This window comes from Pipistrellus kuhlii, unplaced genomic scaffold (genome assembly GCF_014108245.1).
Source record: "Pipistrellus kuhlii isolate mPipKuh1 unplaced genomic scaffold, mPipKuh1.p scaffold_m20_p_4, whole genome shotgun sequence".
NCBI classification, from domain to species: Eukaryota; Metazoa; Chordata; class Mammalia; order Chiroptera; family Vespertilionidae; genus Pipistrellus; species Pipistrellus kuhlii.
In genome coordinates, this window is record NW_023425540.1 from 52154607 (window position 1) to 52182343 (window position 27737).

Genomic DNA, 27737 nt, shown 5'->3' on the forward strand with positions numbered 1-27737 from the left:
TTTATCTTCTTTTCATAAGAATATCTAATTGACTTAAAATCACTAATATCTAATTAACTCAATTTTAAATATATTTTAAATTTATATTGTTGAGGGCATAAACATGTATAATTATATTACTCATCTCACTGGTTGACTCTTCTGACATTATATATGATCTCTCTGTATACTAAGTAATGCCTCTTGCTTTGAAGAATCCTATATTTAAAATTATTATAGTTACACCACCTTTTGTTTTGGTTAGTATTAATATAGTACAACTTTTTAGATTCTTTGACTTTCAACCTTGTCATGTCCTCATATTTTAGCAGTGACTCTTTTAAGTAACATAGTGGATTTTCCCCCTCAATCTGGCAATCCTTATTTATATACACACTAGAGGCCTGGTGCACAAATTCATGCATGGGTGGGGTCTCTCAGCCTAGCTGGCTGGTGGGGAGAGACCATGCAAGGTTGGCTGGCTACAGGAGGTTTTCTGTGGGAGAGCACTGACCACAAAGGGGAAGCTCCTGCATTCAGCATCATCACAGTGACCAGTGGAAGTCAAACTATTTGACAAGCCTTATTTGTCAACATTCGAATTGTTGGGTCATAAAGGTTGCTTAGGCTTTTATATATAGAGAAAATTGCCATTCTATTTATTGGGCAAAAATTCTCCATTACCCTCTGATGCTGTATACCCTGCAAACAGAAGCACTGACTACTGTTTGTTCTATCATTTCAATGATCTTTGTATAGCAAACAGCCTTGGATAATAGAGGTAATGTCCTCCTCCAGAGTGAAGGCAAGTTTGCTTCCAGTTTTGGAAGACAGAGATAGCGTCCCCTCTGGAACTAAGAAAAGACAAGTGTGCTATTGGATATAATAAAAGTTAACATTTCCCTCTGGATCAAAAGGCATGCATGATTACTATCCATTATAAAGTATTTGGGTTCCCTAAGCTCAGGGAATGTAGTGCAATCCACTCCTGTAATGCAACCCATGTGCGTGCAGGTATCACTGGCTCTCCTTCACATCATCGTGTGGGGTTGGGGCTCAGAAAACTCATACACACACACAAAGAGACAAAGGGGGAGAGAGAGAGAGAGAGAGGAGAGAGAGAAGAGAGAGAGAGAGAGAGAGGAGGGAGAGAGAGAGAGAGAGGAAAAAGAGAGAAAGAGAGAGAGAAAGAGAGAAGAGAGAGAGAGAGATACTCCAGCTATTGCTGTGAGTCACAAACTTCCCTTCATCTCTGACGAAGGAGTCTTAGATCTTCTGTTAGCATCTATGACATTATGACAGACTAACTTGTTAGCTTTGAAAGAGAGTAAAACTCAAACCCTTAACAGATCTTAGCACTTATGGTGACAAAGATGGGATGCTGACAGAGATATGGCCTTATGAGAGATGAAGAATGATAGCCTCATGGACCAAGTAATAGGACTTTACAGAAGTACTGGGAATCAGTAGTGAACATGTTGATTATTGCCTACTAGTGATAAAGAATTGGGACAGCAGCTGCATGCTGAAGTAGACTTAAAAAGATAGCACCAAAGAAGGTGCCATGGTAGGTATTAACTCTCCTCTGGGCAAAAGGACTTCCTCACCAATCTGATCATTAGCCTCTGATTTGCCCATGATAACAACTATTACTAAGATACATCCTGGTTGGACAGAGGATTCCTCCTAACTTCAGACAACAGTTACAGAGGTGTGCAATCACACTGAGTGTGAAAGGAGGGAATTTTATAAACACTATGGACACAAACTTGTGAACAATCAGAAGTTTAGCTAATTTGTTTGTTTGATTATGGAGTGGAGTGCATAATTGCTTGTTAAGGTGAAATGGCAATACTGGGCTATCTTAGCACCCAAAGACACAGACCAATTTTCATTCATGCTGCAAGGCCACAATTATGCAATCTCAGTACTCCCTCAGGGATACCTAAACTCTTCTGCCATTTATCACAAGCATTTTTTGTCACTACTACTACACTCTGATGCCCAAAACTTTCAATGATAGATGACATTCAGTTGGCTGGAGGGTCAGAAACAACAGACTCAATGGCTATGACTTTGGTGTTATCACACCTTCATCAGCAAAGGTAACTGATGATGCCAAAAAAACTAAGAGAGATTCATAATATCCAATACCTCTGGCAGTTTAGGAAATGTAATTGTCTCCCTTCCCCACAACCAAAAGGCAGCCTAGCATCACTTCGGACCCTGAGTATTGGAGACATATATGACTCACTTGGTCTTTTATATCAGCTAATCCCTATGGATTAGCTGATATAAATGAAGACCTACATTGGAAACTAATAAGCAAGCTCTCACACACTCCCTACTTTGAGGTAGCACAAACCTACTGACCCATTTGATCCGCAGGTCCCCATGACTGATGATTTTTTGTGTTGAAGCCTTTGAAAAAGGGAGGTAGCCTCCAGTCGAAAGTGTCTCTTAGGGTATAGGACTCATTAACTCCCTGAAACCTCTACATTTGAATAACAACTCTCGGTTTACTATTGGTTTTCTGTCAAAACTTAAGCCCTAACAACAGAAGCTTTGATATTCTCAATTTTGGGGTAGACCAACTCAGATTCATAACTAACTATTTGACAAGCCTTATTTGTCAACTGGAAATGATAATATTTAAGCGACAGGCATGTTCATAAGAGACTTGCAAGTTCTTAAAGAAACACCTCCAACAAATCATACAGCCCTTAGAAGGCAATAGAAATCTCTCTTAAATAAAATTCCTCTTAGTTACTCAGGGGAGCTTTTTGGAGAGATTACTGAAATATTATTTACATGCACTTAACAGTTATCTCTACAATAAGATTAATCAAATTAGAAAAGGTTCTACAGGAGAATCCAAGATGGCAGCATAGGTAACACCTAACTGCAGCCTCACACAACAATTTCAATAAAATACAACTAAAATATAAAATGGATATTATCCAGAACTACAGGAAAGTCAACTGACTGGAAATTCTACAACAAGAAGGAAAGAGAAAACCAGAAGAAAAATCAGAAGAGCTATAAGAGCCTAAGGTACAGAGGCACATTGTGCGCGTGAGGAGAGAAGCTGGAGAGGAGGGGGAGGCTGAGTGTCTGGCTGGAGTTCCCTAGCGGGAAGGAGATAAAAGCTCTGGACTGTGGTGAACCCCAGACCCAACAGCACTGAACCCCAGTTCTAGGCCAGACCCTGGGGACCCAGGCTCATACAGAGGGAGCCTGGGCTGTTAGGCGGAATCTCAGGGGAGCGGCCAAAGGCAGTGCCCCCGGAGGCATGCACATTACACGCAGAGGATGGACTGTTGACTCTGCTGGTAGATTGCCTTAGTGGGAAGGAGACATAAGCTCTGGACTGTGCTGAGCCCCAGTTCCGACTGCACTGAACCCCAGTTTTAGGCCAGACCCTGGGGATCCAGGCTCATACAAAGGGAGCCCAGGGTGTAAGGCGGAAACCCAGGAGAGCGGCGAAAGGAAGTCCTGGAGGCGTGCACATTGCACGCAGAGAATGGGCAGTTGACTGTGCCGCTGGATTGCCCTAGCGGGAAGGAGACAAAAGCTCAAGACTTCTCTGAACCCCACTTCCAACTGAACTGAACCCCAGTTCCAGGCTCTTTGGGGGAGAGCCTAGATTGTTTGGTAGCAGGCGAAACTTGAGGGCACCTTTCTCTCAGAGGTGCTTGCAACGAGTACTGAAGGACACTGAGGAATACGGAGACTCAGGAGCCTCATAGGGCATGGCTGATGGAGGCCAAGGTTGTAGGCTCCACCTTGAAATTCTGCCCCATCCAAGCTGAACACAGAGACTTTTAAGGCTACCAACTCAGGGAAGCTGCGAAAATGCTGAGACAAGGAAACAGATCACAAATGAAAGAAATGGAGGACAAAAAGTGACTGGATATAGAGTTTCAACCCATGCTTACAAGGTTTTTCAAGAATTTCCTAGAAAAGGTCGATAAGACCTATGAAGATATGAAAAGGGATCAACTATAAATAATAAGGGATCAACAAGAAATAATAAGGAATCAACAAGAAATAATAAGGGATCAACAAGAAATAAAGAATATATTGTATGAAATAAAAATATTATACAGAGTCCTAAAACAGAATGGAAGATCGCAAGAATCAAGTTAAAGATTTGGAACATAAAGAGCCAGAAGATACTCCTCCACAGAAGCAAGAAGACAAGAGAATCCAGAAAGTTGAAGATAATGTAAGAAACCTCTGGGACAACTTCAAGTGAACCAACGTCAGAATTATAGGGGTCCCAGAAGAAGAGAGAGAGCAAGATACCGAAAACATACTGAAAGAAATAGTGACAGAAAACTTCCCCCACCTGGTGAAAGAATTAGACTTACAAGTCCAGGAAATGCACAGAACCCCAAAGAAAAGGAATCCAAAGAGGACCACACCAAGACACATCATAATTAAAATTCCAAGAGCAAAGGACAAAGAGAGAATATTAAAAGCAGCAAGAGAGAAACCTATAAAGGAGCACCTATATGATTGTCAGCTGATTTCTCAACAAAAACCATGCAGGCCAGATGGGAATGGCAAGAAATATTCAAGGTGATAAATAACAAGAACCTACAGCCAAAAATACTCTACCCAGCAAAGCTAGCACTCAGAATCGAAGGCCAGATAAAGAGCTTCACAAATAAAAAGAAGCTAAAGGAGTTCATCAACACCAAACCAGAATTATATGAATTGCTGAAGGGGGTTCTTTAGGAAGAGGAAGAAAATAAAGATAAAAATTATGAACAACAAATATGTAACTATCAACAAGTGAATCTAAAGACCAAGGGAATTAAAAAACCTGATGAACAATATTAACTGTTTGGTTTTAAAAAAATATATTTTATTGATATTTTACAGAGAGGAGGAAGGGAGAGAGATAGAGAGCTAGAAACGTCAATGAGATAGAAACATCGACCAGCTGCCTCTTGCACACCCCCCACCGGTGATGTGCCCGCAACCAATGTGCATGCCCTTGACCGGAATCGAACCTGGGACCTTTCAGTCTGCAGATCAGGGCTCAACTACTGAGCCAAACCGGTTTCAGCTATTAACTGTTGAATATAATAGAATTAGAGGTATGGAAGGGGAGTGGACTGACAATTCTCGGAGAAAAGGGGAGTGGGGGGGGGGGTGCGGGAAGAGACTGAACATAAACTGTGCACCTATGGATGAGGACAATGAGGGGTGGGGAAAGGGCAGACAGAGGGTTGGGTGGGAACCTGGTGGAGAGGAAAAAATGAGAAAATTTGTAATAATGTGAACAATAAAGATTTGTTTAAAAAAAAAAGAAGAAGAAAAGAAAAAGAAAAGGTTCTACAAAATTTGTCTCTGGTTTAGTTGAACTAATCAATGACTCCACCTCATCCCTGGAAAGCCCTCTGGTCAGACTGTCACTCATCAGCATTGTTATTTGTGGTAATGGAATTGCCCAAAACTTCATCCTTGCAGGCCAAGGTAAAATATATGCACTAGCTAATACATTCTGTTAAACTTGGATTAACACCTCAGGCTAAGAGGAAAGGTCAATACAGAAACTTACAGAGAAATCCATATTGTTTCCTATGGTAGACCCTGAAGGCCAATATATTTATTTAGCTGGCTGAATACAGGACCTTGCCAGCATGGTTAAGGCTGATATGGCAGGTAGCCTTATCCTGTTGCTTAGAGTCCTTGTTGAGATCAGCTTTAATCGCATACTGTATGAAACAAGTGCTGAATGGATTTAGTCCCAATCTCTATTAATTAGATGAATCATGCTGGCAAATAACGTAGATACTCATTTGAAAAGTTGTCATTATGACTCTTGAAAACTGTACCATGTTTTTGGTTTTTATATTATTTGCAGTCTGACAAAGCCACGCCCTAGATCACAAAATCTACTCAATAATAGGCTGATAGTGTTGTCTCACATCTTAATGTTTGTTTTTTATTTGGCCCACATGTTTTATGTTCTTTGCTTTCTTGTTTCTTTTACTATTAATAAAAAAATTCCCCAGTCGGTATACTTTTTACCCTCCTTCTATTGGCTACCTAGTAGTTATAGCATGCATCCTTGACTTTTTTACAGCATAAAATAAATGATTACATTTGCCACTTCATCATTAATGCTGGTACCTGAAAACATTTAATTCCTCTTTTGGAGAGCTAATTGTCAGTAGCCAGTAAAACTGAAGATATACGCAGTAGCAATTACCCTTCAATAACTGAACCCAAAAGTTTGTCAACTTTTACAAATGGGCACGAGAAAACTTATGCAAGCCTAGTGCTAGTGTACTGTTTGAAAGAGAGAAAAGGTTGGAGGCAATTTCATGTCCATTAGTATGACAATGGATAGATAAACAGTGGTAAATTCATAAAATAAATTCCTATAGAATAATTAAAATGCATTAAATAGACAGAGGTCAACATAAATCCAATCAACATAATTTCAATGACAGTAACAGAAGAATATGTACAAAATGATACATAAATATTAGAGATAGATTTTATATGGATAGGGATATGGGCACTGAAAATAAACAAATGTGGGGAAAGGATACACTCTAACTTTAGGAGAGTGGTTACCTATGGGGAGGGAGGAAAATCTATGGGATAAGGGAAGGGTGCAGAAGTCTTACAAAATTTTATATGTTAAGGAATGCTGATGCATTGATGTCAAAGTGATCATTTTTAAAAATTTGAGCAAATGGTATTTAGGTATTTAAAATCTGAGCAAACACTATTACTCCTCTACTTTCCCCTTTTTGAAATATTTTATAAGTACCATATAAAAATTTTACATAAAAATTTTCAAATTAATTACAATGAGCATAAAAGTTACCTGAAAGTGTAGTTGCCTGACTAGGTGTTAATACAAACTGATTTTCCAAATATTTAGGCAAATATTGAATAGCTCCAATTTGAAGTAAAGATTCTGAAGCTTTGGTCATAGCTAGACATACAAACATTGGAGTCTTTAACAGAATCTGAAATAGAAATGTTACATATGGATTATTTTATTTTGTTAGCTAAAGAATCAATATTCCATTCATATGTTAATAACCAATCCACAAAAATTTAACCTTTCCCAATGCAAATAGAAATATAAAAATACAAATTCGAACAGAAATTTACAATTCACCTATCTACACATAACATGAAAGACATGTAGTGTTTGAACCATTTTTATTTGTAATTTGATCTCTATACTGCCTGTAATTTTTATTTGTGGCTCTGCCAGTTTGCCAGAAAGATTGAGAAAAATTATAAATATCGATAACCAGGGAAATTAGAATTTCTCTTAACTTTATTTTTTTTCTTAGCAAATATTTTCATTTTCTAAAAACAGACAAAGAAAAATTAAGCAGCACTAAGGGAAAATCACTAGGATTGAAGTCAAGAATCTATAATGTTTTAATCCAGGAAATTCCATATACTAAAGAGTAGAGTCATTTAAATTCTGCTTTTATCCCATTAAAAAATGGGCAGAGGACTTGAACAGAAACTTCCCCTAAGGAGACATACAAATGGCCAACAGATATATAAAAATATGCTCAACTTCACTAGCTATTAGGGAAATGAAAATCAAAACTACAATGAGATACCACCTCAAACTCATTAGAATGATTATCCTATATAATAAAAGGCTAATATGTAAATCAACCAATTAGTGGAACAACCGGTCTCTATGATGTGTACTGACCACCAGGAGGCAGACACTCAATGCAGGAGCCACTCAGCCCGAAGTTGGGCTCATGGCTGGCGAGCACAGCGGTGGTGGTGGGAGCCTCTCCTGCCTCCAAGGTAATGCTAAGGCTGTCTGACTGAGGGTTCCTTTCTCTCCATAACATCTCCATAAATAAAACTTGTGATTACTATAATAGTTTTATTGATAACTAGAGGCCTGGTGCACAAAATCCCTCAGCCCAACCTGCACACTCACACAATCCAGGACCCATTGGGGGATATCTGACTGCCAGTTTATGCCTGATCCTACAGGGATTGAGCCTAAACCAGCAATCAGACATCCCTCTCACAATCCAGGATCCCTGGCTTCTAACCACTCACCTGTCTGCCTAATCGCCCCTAACCATTCTGCTTGCCTGCCTGCCTGATTACCCCTAACCACCTCTGCCTCAGCTCCCACCACGATTTCATCTGGAATGACATCTGGAAGGTTGTTTGGCTAATTAGCATATTATGCTTTTATTATTATAGACTAAAGGCCTGATGTATGAAATGTGTGCCAGGGCCTCAGCCCTCACAGCTTTGGTGGTCTGCCTCAGCCCTGGCAGCCCCAGCTTCATCCAGAAGCTTGTCCGGAAGGACATTTGAAAGGTTATTTGGCTGTCCAGTCTAATTAGCATAGTATGCTTTTATTATTGTAGACTATAAGCCCAATGCACAAAATTCATGCAAGGGGCTCAGCCCTCGCAGCCCTGGCTTCTTCTGGAAGGTTGTCCAGATGGTTGTCTGGAAGGATGTCCGGATGGTCATTTTGCTATTTGGTCTAATTAGCATAGCAGCTCTTTATTAGATAGGATAGATACTATTCAGAGTAATTAACTCTGTACCTGCCTGTCTGGTGTTTTTCAGTGGTTGAGAATCAACCTATGAAGCAGGAGATCATAGTTTGATTCTTGGTTAGGGCACATGCCCAGGTAGCAGGTTCAATCCCCAGTGGGGGGCATGCAGGAGGCAGCCGATTAATGATTCTCTCTCATCATTGATGTTTCTATTTCTTTATTCCTTTTCCTTCCTCTCTAAAACCAATTTAAAAAGACATGACTGTAAATTACATTAAAATATTAATTTTCAAACTAATTTCTGTATTTCTTTCATATGTATATATTTTGGAAAATATTTACTGGTTGTTTTATGTTTTCATATTTTAAAATTAACTTAAAAATTCTTTTCTGGCCCTAAACACTGTATTTTAAAATTTAACATATTCTGTGTATTCATCTAATTTGTCTTCTGAGTGCTTTACATAGTATAATTCCATCATATTTATCTACTTCCATAGGGTTAAATTCTTAGGCTGATTTCAATATCCTATTGTTATTGATACAAACAAGGCTACATTAAAAATCCCTGTGCAGGAGCCCTTAAGGGCCTAGGAGAAAGTGTTTAGAAAAGAATATATCCCAGAAGAAATTTCTAGGTGACTAGAATTTGTTATACTTCATTCCATTATCTCCAGATTCTTTCTCCACACTGTATTAGCTTACACTCCCAATATAATGTAGGAGACTTTTATTTTCTTCCTTTAATAGCTATACTTTCTAAAATTCACCAGAGAAATATTTCTGATTCCACATCCTTTTTCAGATTTACCCCCCCCCCCCCCCCGCCATCAAGAGGCATTGAACATGAAAAGTTCTTTCTCACTGTTTCAACAAAACAAGTACAGGCACGGGTCACTTAAATATGTGGACATGTTCTAATTGGTCATTAAGGGATTTGGTCATTGTGTGAAATCAGAGTGCATTTATAAAAACCAAGGTTGTATAGTCTACCACATACTTAAACTGTATGGTATAGCCAATTGCTCTTAGGCCAAAACCTATGCAAAACAACACAAGACTTAATTGAAAACAAAATAAAATGAGGCAATAAGAAAATGAGGTGATCCTGGCTGGTGTACTCACTGATTATAGAGTCATCCATGCACCGAGGGGTTGTGGGTTTGATTCCCAGTCATGAGCATGTATCTGGGTTGCAGATTCAATCCCCAGCCCTAGTAGGGGTGCATGTGGAAGGCAACCAATTGATATATCACTTTCACATGGATGTTTTTCTCTCTCTCTTCCCCTTCTTCCTTCCTTTCCACTCTTTCTAAATATCAATTTAAAATATCCTTGGGTGAGGATTAACAAAAAAAAAAGAAAAAAAAAAAAAAAAAAAAAAAAGATGATGTAAACACAAGACATATAAGGCTGCTGTATAACATGACATATTGTTTAACAGCAAACTATTTTATAAGTAAATTGAGTACATTCAAAAATAATAATAAATAAAAAGTATAGTAGAGTAAATATATAAACCAGTAACACAGTCATTTATAATTATCACTAGAGGCCCAATGCACAAAGATTTGTCCAAGAATGGGCCTTCCAGAGAAACCAAGATGGCAGCCTAGGTAAGCACCTAAGCTGCTGCCTTACACAACAATTTCAAAACAACAACTAAAAGATAGAATGGACATCATCCAAAACCACAGGAAAGCTGGGTGAGTGGGAAATCTACAACAAGAGAGAAGGAGAGAGGATCACGAATCAGGGGAGCCACAAAGCGCTGAGTTAGGGAGATGCACGCTCGCAGAGAGGAAGGGCGGCAGAGTGCCTGGCTGGCGGGAGGGGAAAGGAAGCCCCCAAATGCACTGAATCCCAGCCCTGGCCCAAATCCCGTGGACCCAGGCTCATACGGGTGGAATTTGGACTGTAGAGAAAGGCACCCAGAGACTCAGAGACTGGGAAACTCAGGGGAGCCGGGAGCTGCAGCGGGCAGGGTCTACAGTTGCACATGAGTGAGTGCACACAGAGAGGTCTGACCATGGAGGTTGCCACGGCCTCTCCATAGGAGAAGAAATTGGAAGCTCCAGACTACAGAGACTCAATTCTGGGCAAGCCCCTGGGGCACCCATGCTCTTGACAGGAAATATGAGCTGTCAGATGTAAACTCAGGGAATCCCTGGAAGGCAGAGGTCTGAGGCAAGTGCACAAGGGCAGAGCTGACAGGAAGCCAAGAATGTCGGCTCAGCCCTGAGACTCTGCTCCATCCAAGCTGAGCACAGAGGCTTTTGCAATTTTGTAAGTCTGATCCTATAAGACTGTCTCCAATACAGAAGGTATCCTGTAGCAGACACAGCTAATACTCACATTCAATTGGCCTGAAGGTCAATTCCTCCCAGTGATACAAACAACAATCAAGACTTACCTACAATAAGACTGTACACGTAGTACACAAAGGGGAATACCAAGAGTGTCTTCCTCAGGTAACTGGGGAAACTCAGCTACTGGGCCATATAGGACACCAAATACACAAAGCCATCCTACCAACTCAGGGAAGCAGCAAAAATGCTGAGACAAGAAAAGAGATCTCAAATGAAAGAGATGGAGGAGAACAAAAGACTGGATATAGAGTTCAAAACCACGGTTATAAGGTTTTTCAAGAATTTCCTAGAAAAGGCTGATAAATTTAATAAAGACTCTCAAGGATATGAAACAGGACCAACTAGAAATTAAACATACATTGACTGAAATAAAAAAAATATACAGAGACCCCATAGCAGACTAGAGGAATGCAAGAATCAAGTCAAAGATTTGGAATACAAAGAGGCAAAGGACACTCCTCTAGAGAAACAAGAAGAAAAGAGAATCCAGAAAGTTGAAGATAATGTAAGGAGCCTCTGAGACAACTTCAAGCATACCAACATCAAAATTATTGGGGTGCCAGAAGAAGAGAGAGTGTAAGATACTGAAAACCTATTTGAAGAAATAATGTCAGAAAACTTCCCCCACCTGGTGAAAGAAATAGACTTACAAGTCCATGAAGAGCACAGAACCCCAAACAAGAAAAATCCAAAGAGGACCACACCAAGACACATCATAATTAAAATGCCAAGGGCAAAAGACAAAGAGAATCTTAAAAGCAGCAAAAGAAAAGCAGTTGGTTACCAATAAGGGAGCACTCATATGTCTAAAAATTCTTAACTAATTCTATTTTAGCAATTAGATGGGTATGGTTCTATCAGGTTGTAATAAAACTTTTTAAAAGAGTAACAAGTTATTCAGTTTATTGTTTTTAAGTTATCCCATTTAAACTGCATACCAATTCTTACCTGGTAAACTGAAAGTAAAAACTTCTCAAATTATTATTTACATAAAGTCCAGATGGGTTTAAAGCAAGTCAATCTCACTTGAAATGAATGTTTTGCTCTTGTCCAACTTTGGCAATGTGTTAGGAATAGCACAAGATTATTTGTGGTTTTCCTAACTTTTCTTCTTCCTGGGACAGGCACTTATCATGCACTAAAAGTACAAGCCAATGACATATGCAGAATCTGCTCTGTACTTGTGCTTTCATAATTAAGGTTCAGTAGGAAGATTTTTGATAAATTAGATCAGTGATTCTCAAAGTATAGTCCTAACTTCCAGGATTTTTATTTATTTATTTTTATTTATTTATTTATTTATTATTTTTTTATTTTTTCAAAATATATTTTATTGATTTTTTTAAATAAACTTTTATTGTTCATACTATTACAAATGTTCCTCCCTGCCCCCCACCATTGCTCTCCTCCACCAGGTTCCCACCCCACCCTCTGTCCTTTCCCCACTCCCCATTGTCCTCATCCATAGGTGCACAGTTTATGTTCAGTCTCTTCCCACATCTCCCTCTCCCATTTTCCCCAAGAATCGTCAGTTCATTCCCCTTCCATACCTCTGATTCTATAATATTCAACAGTTAATATTTTTTTAAAATAAATTTTTATTGTTCATATTATTACAAATGTTCCTTAGCCCCCCTTCTCACCCCACCCTCTGCCCTTTCCTCACCCCCCATTGTCCTCATCCATAGGTACACAGTTTATGTTCAGTCTCTTCCCACATCCCCATCTCCCCTTTTTCCCAAGAATAAACAGTTCATTCCCCTTCCATACCTCTGATTCTATTATATTCAACAGTTAATATTGTTCCTCAGATTTTTTTTTTTTAGTTTCCTTGGTTTTTAGATTCACTTGTTGATAGTTACGTATTTGTTGTTCATAATTTTTATCTTTATTTACTTTCTCTTCTGAAAGAACCCCCTTCAGCAATTCATATAATTCTGGTTTGGTGGTGGTGAACTCCTTTAGCTTTTTTTTTATTAGTGAAGCTCTTTATCTGATCTTCGAATCTGAGTGATAGCTTTGCTGGATAGATTATCTTTGGCTGTAGGTTCTTGCTATTCATCACCTTGAATATTTCTTGCCATTCCCATCTGGCCTGCATGGTTTCTGTTGAGAAATCAGTTGACAATCGTATAGGTGCTCCTTTATAGGTAACTACCTTCTTTGCTCTTGCTTCTTTTAATATTCTCTCTTTGTCTTTTGCTCTTGGAATCTTAATTATGATTTGTCTTGGTGTGGTCCTCTTTGGATTCCTTTTGTTTGGAGTTCTGTGCGCTTCCTGGACTTGTAAGTCTAATTCTTTCACCAGGTGGGGAAAGTTTTCTGTCACTATTTCTTTCAGTATGTTTTCGATATCTTGCTCTCTCTCATCTTCTCGGACCCCCATAATTCTGATGTTGGTTCCCTTAAAGTTGTCCCAGAGGTTTCTTACATTATCTTCAATTTTCTGGATTCTCTTGCCTTCTAAATTCTGTGGAGGAGTGTCTTCTGGCTCTTTATGTTCCAAATCTTTGACTTGATTCTTGCGATCTTCCATTCTGTTTTAGGACTCTGTATAATATTTTTTATTTCAGACAATGTATTCTTTATTTCTTGTTGATCCCTTATCATTTCTTGTTGATCTCTTATAATTTCTTGTTGATTCCTTATTAATTCTAGTTGATCTCTTTTCATATCCTCATAGGTCTTATCCATCTTTTCTAGGAAATTCTTGAAAAACTGTATAAGCGTAGATTTGAACTCTATATCCAGTCGCTTTTTGTCCTCCATTTCCTTCGTTTGTGATATATTTCGTTGTCGCATTTTGCAGCTACAGATGGGACAGGGTTTCAGGGTGGAGCCTACAGCCTTGGCTTCCGTCAGCCCAGCCCTATGTGGTTCCTGGGTCTTAGTAATCCCCAGGGTCCTTCAGTACTCCATTGCAAGCGCCTCTGAGAGAAAGGTGCCCTCGATTTTCGCCTGCTACCAAACAGTCTAGGCTTTCCCCCAATGAGCCCGGTACTGGGGTTCAGTTCAGTTGGAAGTGGAGTTGGAGGTGGCGTTCAGAGCAGACTGGAGCCCCAGTCTCCTTCCTGTCAGGGCAATCTCGTGGCACAGCTGACTGTCCCTTCTCTGCGCGCAGTGTGCGTGCCTCCGGGACCTCCTTTCGCTGCTCCCCGGGGTTCCGCCTTACAGCCCAGCTCCCTCTGTGTGAGCCTGGGTCTCCGGGGTCTGGCCTAGAACTGGTGTTCAGAGCAGTCAGAACTGGGGCCCAGCACAGTTGAAGCTTTTATCTCCTTCCCGCTAGGGAACGCCAGCCAGGCACTCAGCCGCCCTCCTCTCTGGCTCCGTCCTCTCCGCGCCGCATGTCTCCGTACCTCAGGTTTTTACAGCTCCTCCGCACTTCCTTCTGGTTTTCTCCTTGCTTCTTGTTGTAGAATTTCCAGTCAGTCGACTTTCCTGTAGTTCTGGGTAATGTCCATTTTATATTTTAGTTGTATTTTATTGAAATTGTTGTGTGCGGCTGTGGCTAGGTGTCTACCTGAGCAGCCATCTTGGATTCCACATCCAGGGTTTTTAAATAATTTTTGAAAAATTTGCCAGTTTCATCCACTGTGTTTTGGAAGTGAAGATTTTCCAAACTGCTCACTATAATATTTTAGAAGTAACACCTTCTAAGAAAATTTTAAAAGAATTAAGATATCTTCTACTTGTCTAACCAGACAAGTTCCAGTCAGAAGTCTAAGACAGTTAATAAGGCATTATTGTTGTTGTTATTATTATTATTATTATTATTATTAACTAGAGGCCAGTGCATGAAATTTGTGCACGGGGAGGGGGTCCCTCAGCCCAGCCTGCACCCTCTAATTGGGACCCCCCCCCCCCCCAGGGATGTCTGACTGCTGTTTTAGGCCCCATCCCACCTAAACCGGTAGTCAGACATCCCTCTCATAATCCAGGACCACTGGTTCCTAACCACTAACCTGCCTGTCTGCCTAATGCCCCCAACTGCCCTCCCCTGCCAGCTTGATATTGCCCCCAACTCCCCCCTGCCCCCCCCCCCCCCCCCCGGCCTGATCACTCCTAACTGCCTCTGCCTTGACCCTCACCACCATGGCTTTGTCCAGAAGGAAGTCACACATCTGGAAGATGGCCAATCAACCCAGTCTAATTAGCATATTACCCTTTTATTAGTATAGATAAATTGTATAGATAGGATTGCTTAAATGGGTAAAAGAGGGGAAGCCTTTTTCAGCAGAAGGAAATGTTCTTGACAGACAAAAGTTAATCCTTATATCTGGACTGATAGCCAGCCATATGTATTATACTGCCAAACTGGTCATTAAAAAGTTGAACCTTACATCAAACAGCTGTTGCCCTTAAAACCCCTCCTCAGCCCCAGCATAGGTTCTGCCTTTGCAGTTCATCCAAATTAGGTTCTGATTGGTCCGTTTCTATGACATTCAGCGTCAAAAGTTCCACCTCCTAGGCAGCCATTGGCTCCTCTGGGAAATCCAGAATGGCCGCACCTTCATGTTAGCATCAGCCCTTCAATCATGCCCCCCCCCCCCCCGTCCACAACTGGGTATATTTCTGGCTGCTCTGAGAAGTGGCACCTCAGGTCTGTGCTGGTAGCAATTTTGAATTCTCATCCCTGCCCTAACCTTCTTACAGTGCAAGCTCCATAAAGGCAAGCATTTGTCTTGTTCATTCTTAGTTCACTCATAGAATTTACCTGTGTCTATACATCTATGCTAGCACTGTATGGTGACTGGTCAAACAGTCATTTCAGTAGTATTGGTCTCTCTCTCTCTCTCTCTCTCTCTCTCTCTCTCTCTCTCTCTCTCTCTATATATATATATATATATATATATATATATATATATATATATATATAATTTTGTATCCTAATAATAACCAAAACACTATATTTACAAAAGAGAGGTATTGAAATTGACTTGGTTTTATTTCTTGCACATTTGTCTTAGAAAAGACTTAAAATATTTACGTTTAAATTTTCTGAAAACATTTTTAACAATGTAAAAGAAGCTATACCTAATTTATTTCTATATTGTTAAAATATATGAAATACATGAAATCCTTTGGTAAAAGTTAAAGTTACCAGTACATAAAATACTAAATAAAATATAGACCACTACTAGAAATGTTTCATGATTTGATAAAAAGATAAAAACTTTTGTGTTTAAATTAAAACAAGTAAACAAGATTTTATACAACATAGCTATTCATTTTAAGAATTAGATGAATTTAATAAAAAAACACTATGTATGTTTATACCATATATACATGTTGTTATATTATATTATATTTTTAATAAATACCTAAAGCATTAAAGGGGAAACTCATTAAGGTAAGATTGATAAAGAGGTTTTGTCCCAATGAAGAAGAGAAAGAAGAACATTTGAAGTTGAGAGATTCACATCTAAAAAGGTACAGAACTACAAAAGTACCCAATGCATCCATGAAACAGCAAGTGACTGGAATGTGGGGGAGATGGGTAAAATTCTGAAATAATGGAGGAAAATTCAGTTGATGCTATTGTGAAGGGTATTCAAAGTCTCACTAAAAGAATATGGAATTCACCAAAACCAGTTTGGCTCAGTGGATAGAGCATCAGCCTGGGACTGAAAGGTCCCATGTTCGATTCCGGTCAAGGGCATGTACCTGGGTTGTGGGCACATCTCCAGTGGGAGGTGTGCAAGAGGCAGCTGATCAATGATTCTCTCTCATTAATGTTTCTAACTATCCCTCTCCTTTCCTCTCTGTAAAAAATAAATAAATAAAAATAAAAATAAATAAATAAATAAATAAATATATAAATAAAATATATATTAAAAAAAAAAAGAAAAGAATATGGAATTCACCTACCAAGTAATATTGGAAATGACTTGATAAAAACTACATGTGAGAATGATAATTCTACAGGCAAACTAAAGGGTAAAGTTGTGAACAGAAGGGAAAACAAGTTGAATGTAGGTTGGGTGCATTGTTTGACTCATTTCTCACCTATAGAAACAGAGTTCATCTCCATTTGATATTAAGATGAAATATTTTCAATGAAATATGATGTTTGTAAGAATATTGTTAACTTCTAGAGTTCTCTTTTAAGACATTTAAACATAATAAAAAGATATATAATGTTAATACTTATATTTCATAAGGGAAAAAATAAACACAAAATAATATTTAAAAAAGTAAAAGAAGGAAAAAATTTGGTACCAGACTCTGACATTAGCCAAGTTCTTGGCAATGCTTGCTAGGTAATGTCCTGTTTTCCCATTATCCATTAAATGAATAGGTTAATTAAGACTTTAAAAGTCCCACTCAGATTTAAGTTGAACACTTGTTGGTTATTTTCTTAAATCCACCATAGAAAATTGTACAAGTCAACTTAATTGGCATGTTCATGCAAAATATTTTACTTTACCCAAATAGAAGCAAATAAATCACCGATACTAGTTCCAAATTCCTGATCTTTATACTTTTTGTCCATTAAATTAGGCTTTCGGTGTTTCCCAGATTTTATCCTTGATATACCTAAATGTTAACAAGCAAAAGAATCTTATGACATGTTCAAGTAAGAATAAAAAAATATGAACAATAAAATGGTAATAAATACATATCTATCAACAATTAAATCTAAAAATCAAAATAAATGAACAAAAAATCTATGAACAAAATAAACGGATGAATAAAATAGAACCAGAGGCATCAGACTTGGAACAGACTGAGGAATCTCAAAGAAAAGGTGGGAGTAAAGGATGGGAAGAGATTAACCAAAGATTTATATGCATATATGCATTACCTTTGGACACTGACAATAGGGTAGTGAGGGTTGGGAAATGAGTGGGGGGGGGGGATGGGGAGGAAAATGGGGGACATATATAATACTTTCAACAATAAAATTAAAAAATAATAAAAATAAAACACATGTGAAACATATACACACACATCCTAATAAACCTAGTTTGTCTTTGCCAAGTGAGCTATTTTTGAACAAGCTAAAGTCAATCTAATTAACTAAAAGGTACATTCTTCCTACAGTGCCCTTCTAAAGAACATACTGTTATAATGAAAATTTTCCAATAGCTAAGCCATTAAATACTTGAAACTCACTCCTATGACTGAGTAAATGGATTTCTAATTTAATTTAAAATTTAAATAGCCACAGGTGGCAAGGTTCTACACTATACAGTATAGTCCTACAATATAAAATAGTAGTCTTTAATGCTAATAAAACATTTTGTGCCAATAAAATGTACTATTATAAAGAGAATATATTATTTCTCTGTTTTTAAAAGAATTTTAATAATTTTTATTTTATACTAGAGGCCCTGTGTGCAGGTATGGTCCCTAAGCCTGGCCTTTGATCAAGACCATCTTCTCCAGCTGCTGCAAGCTGGCCCCATCCCCCACCATCTACCACCCCCGGGTTCCACATTCGACTTTGCTTTGGGTGATCAGTGCCTGACAGCTGGGGGAAGGGACCAAGAGGTCGGCTGTTCCTGCCCACTTGCCGGCCCCGCCTCCACCTCAGGTGGCCATCAGGCCATTGGAGCCTGTCAGCCAGGGAAAGCAACCAACAAGTGATCAATGTGCCTCATAATGACTAGTCCAGCAGTCATTCTGCCATTAGGGTCAATTTGCATACTACCCTTTTATTATATAGGATTACAACAATTCCATGAGGTAGTACATATATTAAATAATGAGAAGCCTGGTGCACAAATTTGTGCATGGGTGGGGTCCAACCAGCCCTGGCACCGATTGGGGGTGGGAGAGCTGGTTGATGGGGGGGTCTAGTCTGGGGGAGGGACTGTGGGTGGTTGGCTGGCCAGCCCTTCCGCCTGGTGGAACTCCCAGTTGAACTCCTGGTGGAAGGGAAAATTTGCATATTAGCCTTTTATTATATAGGATGCTAGATAAATAGATATCTTTCTTTAAGAAAACTTATAAACTCTATATATAAACCATTTTTTTCAAAATAAATGACAAGGAGCAAAAAAAATATTCACTTATGAAAGTCTGGTACATAAATAAAATAGTATCTGGCCACACAAGGCATCATTTGTTCTGATAATACTATCCCATGTCTCTGTATATATTCTGGAAATGAGGGGGTGGGGACAGGGGAAGTGAGGGTGGGTCGAGGAGCCTACAGTCCTTTAGTTAAATGAATTATAACAGTATAGTCACCTTTTATATGCCGTGGAAAGCATGAAAATCCTATTAATGTAGACCATGCTATAACTGTGACAAAAACAAAGCGAATCCACCAAGTACCGAACCAGTATTTATTAAAAAAACCGGTATCAACTCTAATAGAGAAAAGCAAAAAAATTTAAGTTTGTGTATTTTATTACAAACAAAACCACAATCTAACAGAGAAAGAAACATAAAGAGAGAAATGAAACATTTTCTATTAATTTGTCCCTTTTGTTTTCTTTGCTGAGAATGAATAATTGACCTATGGACCAGGAGGTTATGCTTTGATTCTGGAGTCTTTCAATTATGGAGTTCCCTTTTGTCTTGTGTTTTGTCCTAAGTTTTTCCCTTTCTTTTTTCTCTCCTGTCCACTCAAGCAGTGATGAGTAATTCTTTAGTATTTTTAAAACTTTCTTCTCCAACAGAAGCTAAGCATTTGGAAGACTTTTCCTTTAAATCTCACCTCTCCTTTAAAATCAGTCTTGCCACTTTAAATCATGTACCTAGGCCTTTAGTGAAAACCTCCCCTTTAAGTTGCACAATTAACCCTTTAAATCACGTTTATTAGGAAATCTCTTTCTTATATTGCCTTCTCTGAACTCTCAGACTAAGAGTGAGTTACTTTCTAGTGATCATACCTAATCAACCTCAGGACCTGTCATTTTTCTTGCTCCACCTTTCTAAACCACAAAGCCTTACAGGGGAAGAGTGGGGTGGGAGTGTGAAGGATCCTGTGTTGGGATTTTAAAATTTTATCTTTTTTAATCACAGATTATAATTTCAGCATTCTTTGTCTTCCATAATACTGAGACTATGATCTTGTTGAGAATTTTCATAGTTGTGAAGTTATTTTGTATAATTTAGGGAGGAGATTTAGGGAAGTTGATTACTACACAGCAGCCACTGTCTTCAGTTTCATACACATTTAAGACTTTGTCCAACCAGCCATCATGGAGAAATGCCCACAACCCCAGGAACCACAGGTTTGGAGGTGCTGGTTTCTCACAGGTGACTTTATTGCCAACAGACACCCGATGAGTAGCTTGCTTATAGGTCTTATCTCTCATAGAATGTGGACCAACTTTTTATCCATTGCTATATTACTCAGGGATACCAATTTCAAAGTGCAATGACACAGGATTGCAATCTTGATTTCCATTGTATAGTATGCTATGCCTAGAACGTTTCAACTCCAGATTGCCAATAGGGTTACAAGTTTTCTTATTTTTATAATTTTTAGGAATTTTATTAGATTCACTTTTGAACCCAGTATATATTCTAACTATATTCATTATATTGCATATAATATGATAAAAGTTATACACATTCATGTGAATAACTGAGTATCTAAAAATTAAGGAAAATAAACTTTAAAAAAACTACAAAGTATAAGCAAAGAATTTAATAAAGTAATAGATATAAGACAAATTTAGAAATTAATATCAAAATCAAATATAATTTACTAATAAAAGTAAATAATTAGTAAATGTCATAATACAAAGATTCCAGATTCCATGCACAACACTAACAGAATATATGAAATCAGTAGAAATAAACTTCATAAGATATCTTCAATAAATAAAATCATAAAACTTTAGTGAAGGGCATAAAAGAAATGTTGAGAAAATAGAGCAATATACTATATCAATATATTCTTACATAGTCAGTTAACAGTTATTCCCAATTTGACACAAAAATTCAAGTATTTCAAATTAAAATGCTTTGATTATAACATGAGATTATTAAATTTATCTGAAAAGTAATTTTGCAAACACAGCCCCTGACTTTTAATGAATAATTATGAGTAGAGTCTTATTCATCAAAATAGCAAATTATATGATAAAGCTTAGTTAATAATATAAGTAGTTATATTTATTTTTATATATTTTTCTTGATTTCAGAGAATAAGGGAGAGGAGAGATTGAAATATAAATGATGAGAGAGACTCATTGATTGGCTGCCTCTGTAGGCCCCCTACTGGGGATCAAATCAAAACACAGGCATGTGCCCTGACCAGAATCAAACCATAACCTCCTGGTCCATAGGTCAACACTCAACCTCTGAGCTACACTGGTCAGACGCAAGTTATATTTAGTAGTTATATTTAAAATGTTGTAGTATTGGCATTAAATAGAAAAATATGTCAGATGTCCTGCCAGCAATGTGGGTCAGTGGTTGAGTGTAGATCTATGAACCAAGAGGTCACAGGTTTGATTTCCAGTCAGTGCACATGCCCAGGTTGCATTGTAGGGCTTGCAGGAGGCAACCAATCAGTGATTCTCTTTCATCATTGATGTTTCTATCTTTCTCTCCCTCTCCCTTCTCTGAAATCAATAAAAAAAAATTTGTTTTTTAATGGGGAGAGCATAAGATGGAGGATGGCAGGACAGAGCAAGACACCCATTGTGTCAAAACAAGCCAAAGGAAAATTGTTTGGGCAGAAAATGAAAAATGATCCAAAGTCAAATTTATTAAAAATATTCCTTTATTAACTTTTGGTCAAAAATATGTTTGTAGCCGGGACTGGTTTGGCTCAATGGATAGAGCGTCAGCTTGGGGACTGAGGGGCCCCGGGTTCTATTCCGGTCAGGGGCATGTGCCTTGGTTGCGGGAGTATCCCCGGTGGGGGATGTGCAAGAGGCAGCTGATTGATGACTCTCTCTCATTGATGTTTCTAACTCTCTATCTCCCTTTCTCTCTGTACAAAAATCAATAAAATATATTTTTTAAAAAAAATATGTTTGTATATTTTCAGAAAACAACTCCAAGATCATGTGGATACCTGCAACATAGAGGAATTGACAGGACTGCTCCAGCCATGAAGACAGAAGAGAAGCAGTCCAGAGATGGAAGATGCTGACGTCACCTTGCCATACTAGCAGTCAGCAGCTGTGCATCACTGCAGGTTGCCCAGGACCAAAACAGAGAGGGTCAGACCTGCATTGCCTCCATTTGTCCACCATTCAGAAATGAAATATCATTGCTGACATGTACACATAAGGAACTATCTGGCATTGATATTGGGACTCAAAAGAACTGTTGGCCCAGAATGAAACTCTCTACAGATTGATTCATTTGCCTCCCAGCATAACCATTATTGCTTGCCTCATTTTTGGTTCTTATAAGTATATTTTTTTATATCTCATGATCTCACTCATCTAGGGGAAATAGTGAACAACATAAACTGATGAATAAAGACAAACCCGGAGACAGGGAAGCATTGATAAGATTGTCAAACCTCAGAGGGAAGGTGGGGGAGGGTGGGAGAAAGGGGGAGAGATCAACCAATAGACTTGTATGCATGCATATAAGCCTAACCAGTGCTCATGAACAACAGGGGGCTGGGGGCATATGTGGGGAGGAGTATGGGATGGTAATAGGAGGATGAGGACAAATATGTGATATCTTAATCAATAAAAAAATTTTTTTTAAATGTCAGAAATGGATTAGACAAATAAGAGAGAAGGAAAAAAACACATTTATGGGAAATGTAATGTATGATAAAAATGGTATTTAATATCAGTAAAAACAAAAATTGAAAAAAAAAGGAAATGATCCAAAAAGTCATTAGTACAATTAGCTATTTCTTTGAGAGAAAATAGAATCTTGGCCCATGCCTCCTATTATAGGCAAAAATAAATTGAAATTAGATGGCTACTACCAAAAAACAAAACAGAAAATAACTAGTGTTGGCAAAGATGTTGAGAAATTGGAACCCTTGAGCACTACTGGTAGGAATATAAAATGATATATCTACTATGGATAGCAGAATGAAAATTCCTTTTAAAAATTCCATTTCTGCCCCTGGCTGTTGTGACTCAGTTGGAGTGTCCTCCAGTTTGGGTTCAATTCCCGGTTAGGGCCTACACCGGTCCCGATTGGGGTGCAGTTGAGAGGCAACCAATTAATGTCTCTCTCTCTCTCTCTCTCTCTCTCTCTCTCTCTCTCTCTCTCTCTCTCTCTCTCTCTCAAAAAAAAAAAATCAATAAGCATGCATATCCTTGGGTGAGGAACTTTTTTTAAACAAGCCAAAGAAAAATTGGGAATATATCACAAAGGATTGAAAATAGAATCTCAAAGAGATATTTGCACACTTATGGAAATTGCAGAATTATCCACAATAGCCACAAATAGAAAGTAAACTAAATGTCCACTGTCAGAAGAATGAATAAAGAAGAAAATTCTATCATACACTACAATATGAATGAAACTTGAGGACATTATGCTAAGTGAAATAAGTTAGTCATAAAAAGACAAATAATTCATGGTTCCACATATATGAAATATCTAAAGTAGTCAAACTCTTGGAAACAGAAAGTAGCATGGTGATTGCCAGGGGCTGGGGAGATAGGGAAAAAAGGGAAGTTGCTGTGCAACAGATAAAAATTTTCAGTTTAGGAAGATAAAAAGACCTAGATATCTGTTGCACAACTAAGTACATATAGTTAACCCTGTACTGTACATTTAAGAAATGGCTAGGATGATAAAGTTTATGTTACATGTTTTTTTTACCACAATTAAAAAAAAATTATATGCAGAACTAGAGGTCTGGTGCACAAAATTCGTGCACAGGGAAGGGGAGAGAGATCCCCTCAGCCCAGCCTGCATCATCTCCAATCCGGGACCCCTCATGGGATGTATGTACGACTGCCAGTTTGGGCCTGATCCTATGGATTGGGCCTAAACCGGCAGTCAGATCCCTTTCACAATTCAGGACTGCTGGCTCCTAACTGCTCACCTGCCTGATTGCCCTTAACTGCCTCCTACCCCCCAATCCCCCACTGGCCAGCCTGATCACCCCTAACTGCCTTTGCTTGCCAGCCTGATCACCCCTAACTGCCCTCACTGCTGGCTTGGTTGCCCCAAACTGCCACCCCCACCCCCACTTACCTGATCACCCCTTATTACCCCCAATGCCTGCTTGGTCGCCCTCAACTGCCCCCTTCTACCAGCCTGGTAGTCCCTGACTGCCCCCCCCCCCCCCACTAGCCTGGTCACCCCATGCATCCTGCTGTTCAGTCATTTGGTCGTCCCTCACTATCCCCCTGCCGGCCTGCTCACCCCACACAGCCTGTTGTTTAGTTGACTATTTGGTTGTTTCAATCATGATGGCCCCTGGCTTTTAATATATTAGGATTACTAGTTAGCTTGTCATTCTAAGTGGTGTTTTTTTATATTCTATATCAAATAGTACCATAAAAACACACATTTTAGATGTGATTTATATGTACATATATATGCATATCAGTCACATTTACATATATTTTTTTAAAATATGGTCATTAAAAATTAAATGTATCATACATAATAAAAGTGTAATATGCTAAGTGTCTGATCAATTGGTTGACCATTTGGTCAAATGCTTGACTAGTCGCTATAATGCGCACTAACCAGGGGCCAGGTGCTCTGAGCAGTAGGTAAGCTTGCTGCTGGGGTCCGGTCAGTGGAGACTGGGCAAGAGAGCTGGACATGCCTTGGAACCCTCTTATGGTTCCTCCCAAGCTGGCTGGCTTCCATCAGTCCCGATCTGGACTGGGTGAGAGGGCCATGATTGGCCATGATCACAGGCCAGGATGAGGGACCCCATGGGTGAACAAATTTGTGCACTGGGCCTATAGTCTATTTATAAGCTAACGTGTCTATTGAATAAATACTTTACATAATGTAGGCAAAAAAAGGAAAGAAAATGGCTTACCTTTCAATAATACTACTCTCTGGGGTGGTAACCAATGGTGCTACTATCGCATGACCGAAAGCATATCCAATTGTTACTGAAGCTTCCATTAAGCCTATAAAATGAATATTAAACATCAAACTACTATAGTATAAGCAAGCTTTGCCACAAGATAATAAAAGTTACATCACTAAAATGGATTCCTTCTTAAAGCTTCATAGTATACTTTATTAGTCAGGGTGCTCTAGAGAAATAGAACGAATAAGGATTTGTGGGTGTGTGTGAAGTGATTTCTGAACAATTTTTTTCCCCCTGCAGGTGACCATCTCCTGTTTTTCTGATCAATATCTCTCAGTGGGAATTATTTTTTCTACTTTCTTTTTAATTTTTTTTATTGTTGGCACTATTATAAATAAGATATATAGAGAGTAAGAGAGATATTAAGGAATTGGCTTATGCAACTGTGGGAACTGGCAAGTCCAAAAATGTGCATGATAGTCTGGCAGATTCAAAATCAGGTAAGAATTAATATTACAGCTTTAAGGCTATAAATAAGTCTGAAATCCACATGGCGGTACAGCAGGCTGAAGAGACTCAAGTGGAGTTTCTCTACGTTGCTGTCTGGAGACAGATTTCTCTCTTTGGGAAATCTCAGTCTTTATTCTAAAAGGCCTCAACTGATTGAATGAGGCTGATCCACATTATGGAGGGTAATCTGCTTTACTCAAAGTCTGCTGATTGTAAAGGTTAGCCACATCTAAAAAATATTACAGAAACATCTAGACTGGTGCTTGACCAAACTAAGCCAAGTTTACACATAAAATTAGCCACCATACATATATCCAAAGCTTGTACTAGAGAAAATCAGGTAATTTAATTATATTATTTACTGTATCTTATTTCATCTATGTATTTAATATAGTATAAATAAATATATTTTCATTTAATATAAGTTAAATAAACAATATTTTACTTTAATTTGTGGTACTAACACAAGATTCTACTTTATAATGATACATTCTCATCCCCTTTGCATCTTTCACATTAGCTGTCAGGGTGACAAGAGGTGGCAATAAAATAAACTTCTCTCTGTAATACATAGATGTAAGTTCCAATTGTTATTCCATAGAACCAAAAGTAAAACAAATGTATTTGCTTCCACCCTCAGCTAAGACTAATAAATAACAGCATTTTTTTTCTCTAAAAGCAAACATATATATGAATATCAGACATTTTAGTTTATTGGCATGCCTTTTCTTACCTCTGAAGGGAAATTATCATTTTGATACAAAATACTATTTTCTTTTATTTCACCTTCACAATAAGTATAAAAAACAACTTTAATTTTTTTTCACAAATGATAGTTAGATAAATAGATGTACAAATAGATGATCTACCAGGACTAGAAGCCACTGTAATATAAGAAGATTATTCTGAGATAAACCCCAGCATTACTTATTGCAGGATACATAAGCATAAAACACTGTGAACTGAGGGTACTACTCTATGGTTAATTAAATAGCATATCACTTCTTTCCTTGAAAGATGAATGAGATTGTTTTCATTAACTTCAAAATTCAGAGCTCCCCTAAAAGATTAGTGAGTTAATTTATGTAAGGGACTTAGAACAATGATCACTATTTTAGCACTACAATGAATCTCATACTGAAGAGGCATATATTTCCCCTAATGGACATGATGGCAGCAACTTCCCACACATATCCCATAAGTTTAAACATACATCTACTCAAGAAATTCAGTCTGGTTATTTTGAGATTTTTTTTTTCTAGAAAAATGAACTTTCCATATATATATGGAAAGATTACAGTTTTAATTAAGAATGCATTTTTTCTACTGCTCTATATATTTTAGGGGGGCCTTCAGATGACTTATCTACAATTCCAAATCTCAAGCAGCTTTTCAGAATTAAGTGGTTCAATGTGATTTTAAAGTTAAACACACCAGTTACCATTCATTACAATCTATACCAAAAAGAAGGGTAAATGCTAATTAGACTGGGAGACCTTCCAGCGGTTCTCTGGACAAAGCCAAGGTGGCAGGGCTGAGGCAGAGGTGGTTAGGGGTGGTAAGGCCAAAAGGGGAGGGAAATTAGGGGAGGTCAAGCTAGCAGAGGGGAGAGAGCAGACTGGTATGGACGGTAGTTGGGGGCAAGCAGGACAGCAGGGGTCAATTGGAGCTAAGCAGGCTGGTGGTGGGGGCGTTGGGAATGAGCAGGACAGCAGGGGGTAAGTTTTGGGCTATCAGGCCAGCAGGAGGAGGCAGTTAGGGGTGATCACCCTAGAAAGGGGGGCAGTTGGGGGCAATCAGACCAGTGGGGGGACAGTTGGGGGTGATCAAGTTGGCAAGGGGTAGTTGAGGTTGAATAGGCTGGCAGGGGGGCAGTTGAGGGCAAGCAGGACAGCAGTGGGGGCAGTTAGGGGTGAGCAGGCCAGCAAGAGGGGGCAGTTAGGGATGATCAGACTGGAAGGCGGAAGAAGTTGGGGGCAATCAGGCTAGCAGGTGGAATGGTTAGGGGCGATCAGGCAGGCAGGCAGATGAGTGGTTAGAAGCTAGTTGTCCTGGATTTCAGATTTCGAGAGGGATATCTGTCTGCTGATTTCGTCAGACATCCCCTGAGGAGTCCCAGATTGGAGAGGATGCAGGCGGGTTTGAGGGACACACCCCTGTGCACAAATTTCATGCACCAGGCCACTATGGTTATTATAAAAGTCAATAATTAGCACCTGAATATAATTTTAGATATTCACACCAAAATATAGAAGCTCAATAAAAATTCAGAATTGGTAAATTATATTAGAAAGAAAAAAACTTGCCTAGATAAGTACCAACTGAGTATCTGGAAATGTTGTCATCAAGAAAGAGTACTGTAAGGATATAAAGAGGCATTCCTGCTATTCCCTGCACAGCCTGTCCAAGTACGAAGAAAGTCATATATTTTGAGTTGAATGAAAA

At 38.7% G+C, this 27737-nt stretch overlaps 1 protein-coding gene across 1 annotated transcript in view; it reads right to left on the bottom strand.

The window, feature by feature from the left end:
• The window catches only part of LOC118703119 (solute carrier organic anion transporter family member 6A1), a 77277-nt gene that overhangs the window by 25076 nt on the left and 24464 nt on the right, over positions 1–27737 (bottom strand). The window contains exons 3-6 of the mRNA XM_045571719.1: positions 24786–24879; positions 19082–19203; positions 17313–17422; positions 6833–6977 (exon numbers count right to left, since the gene is read on the bottom strand). Of these exons, the coding sequence (XP_045427675.1) occupies positions 6833–6977; positions 17313–17422; positions 19082–19203; positions 24786–24879 (471 nt within the window). The remainder of the gene's footprint in view (positions 1–6832; positions 6978–17312; positions 17423–19081; positions 19204–24785; positions 24880–27737) is intronic.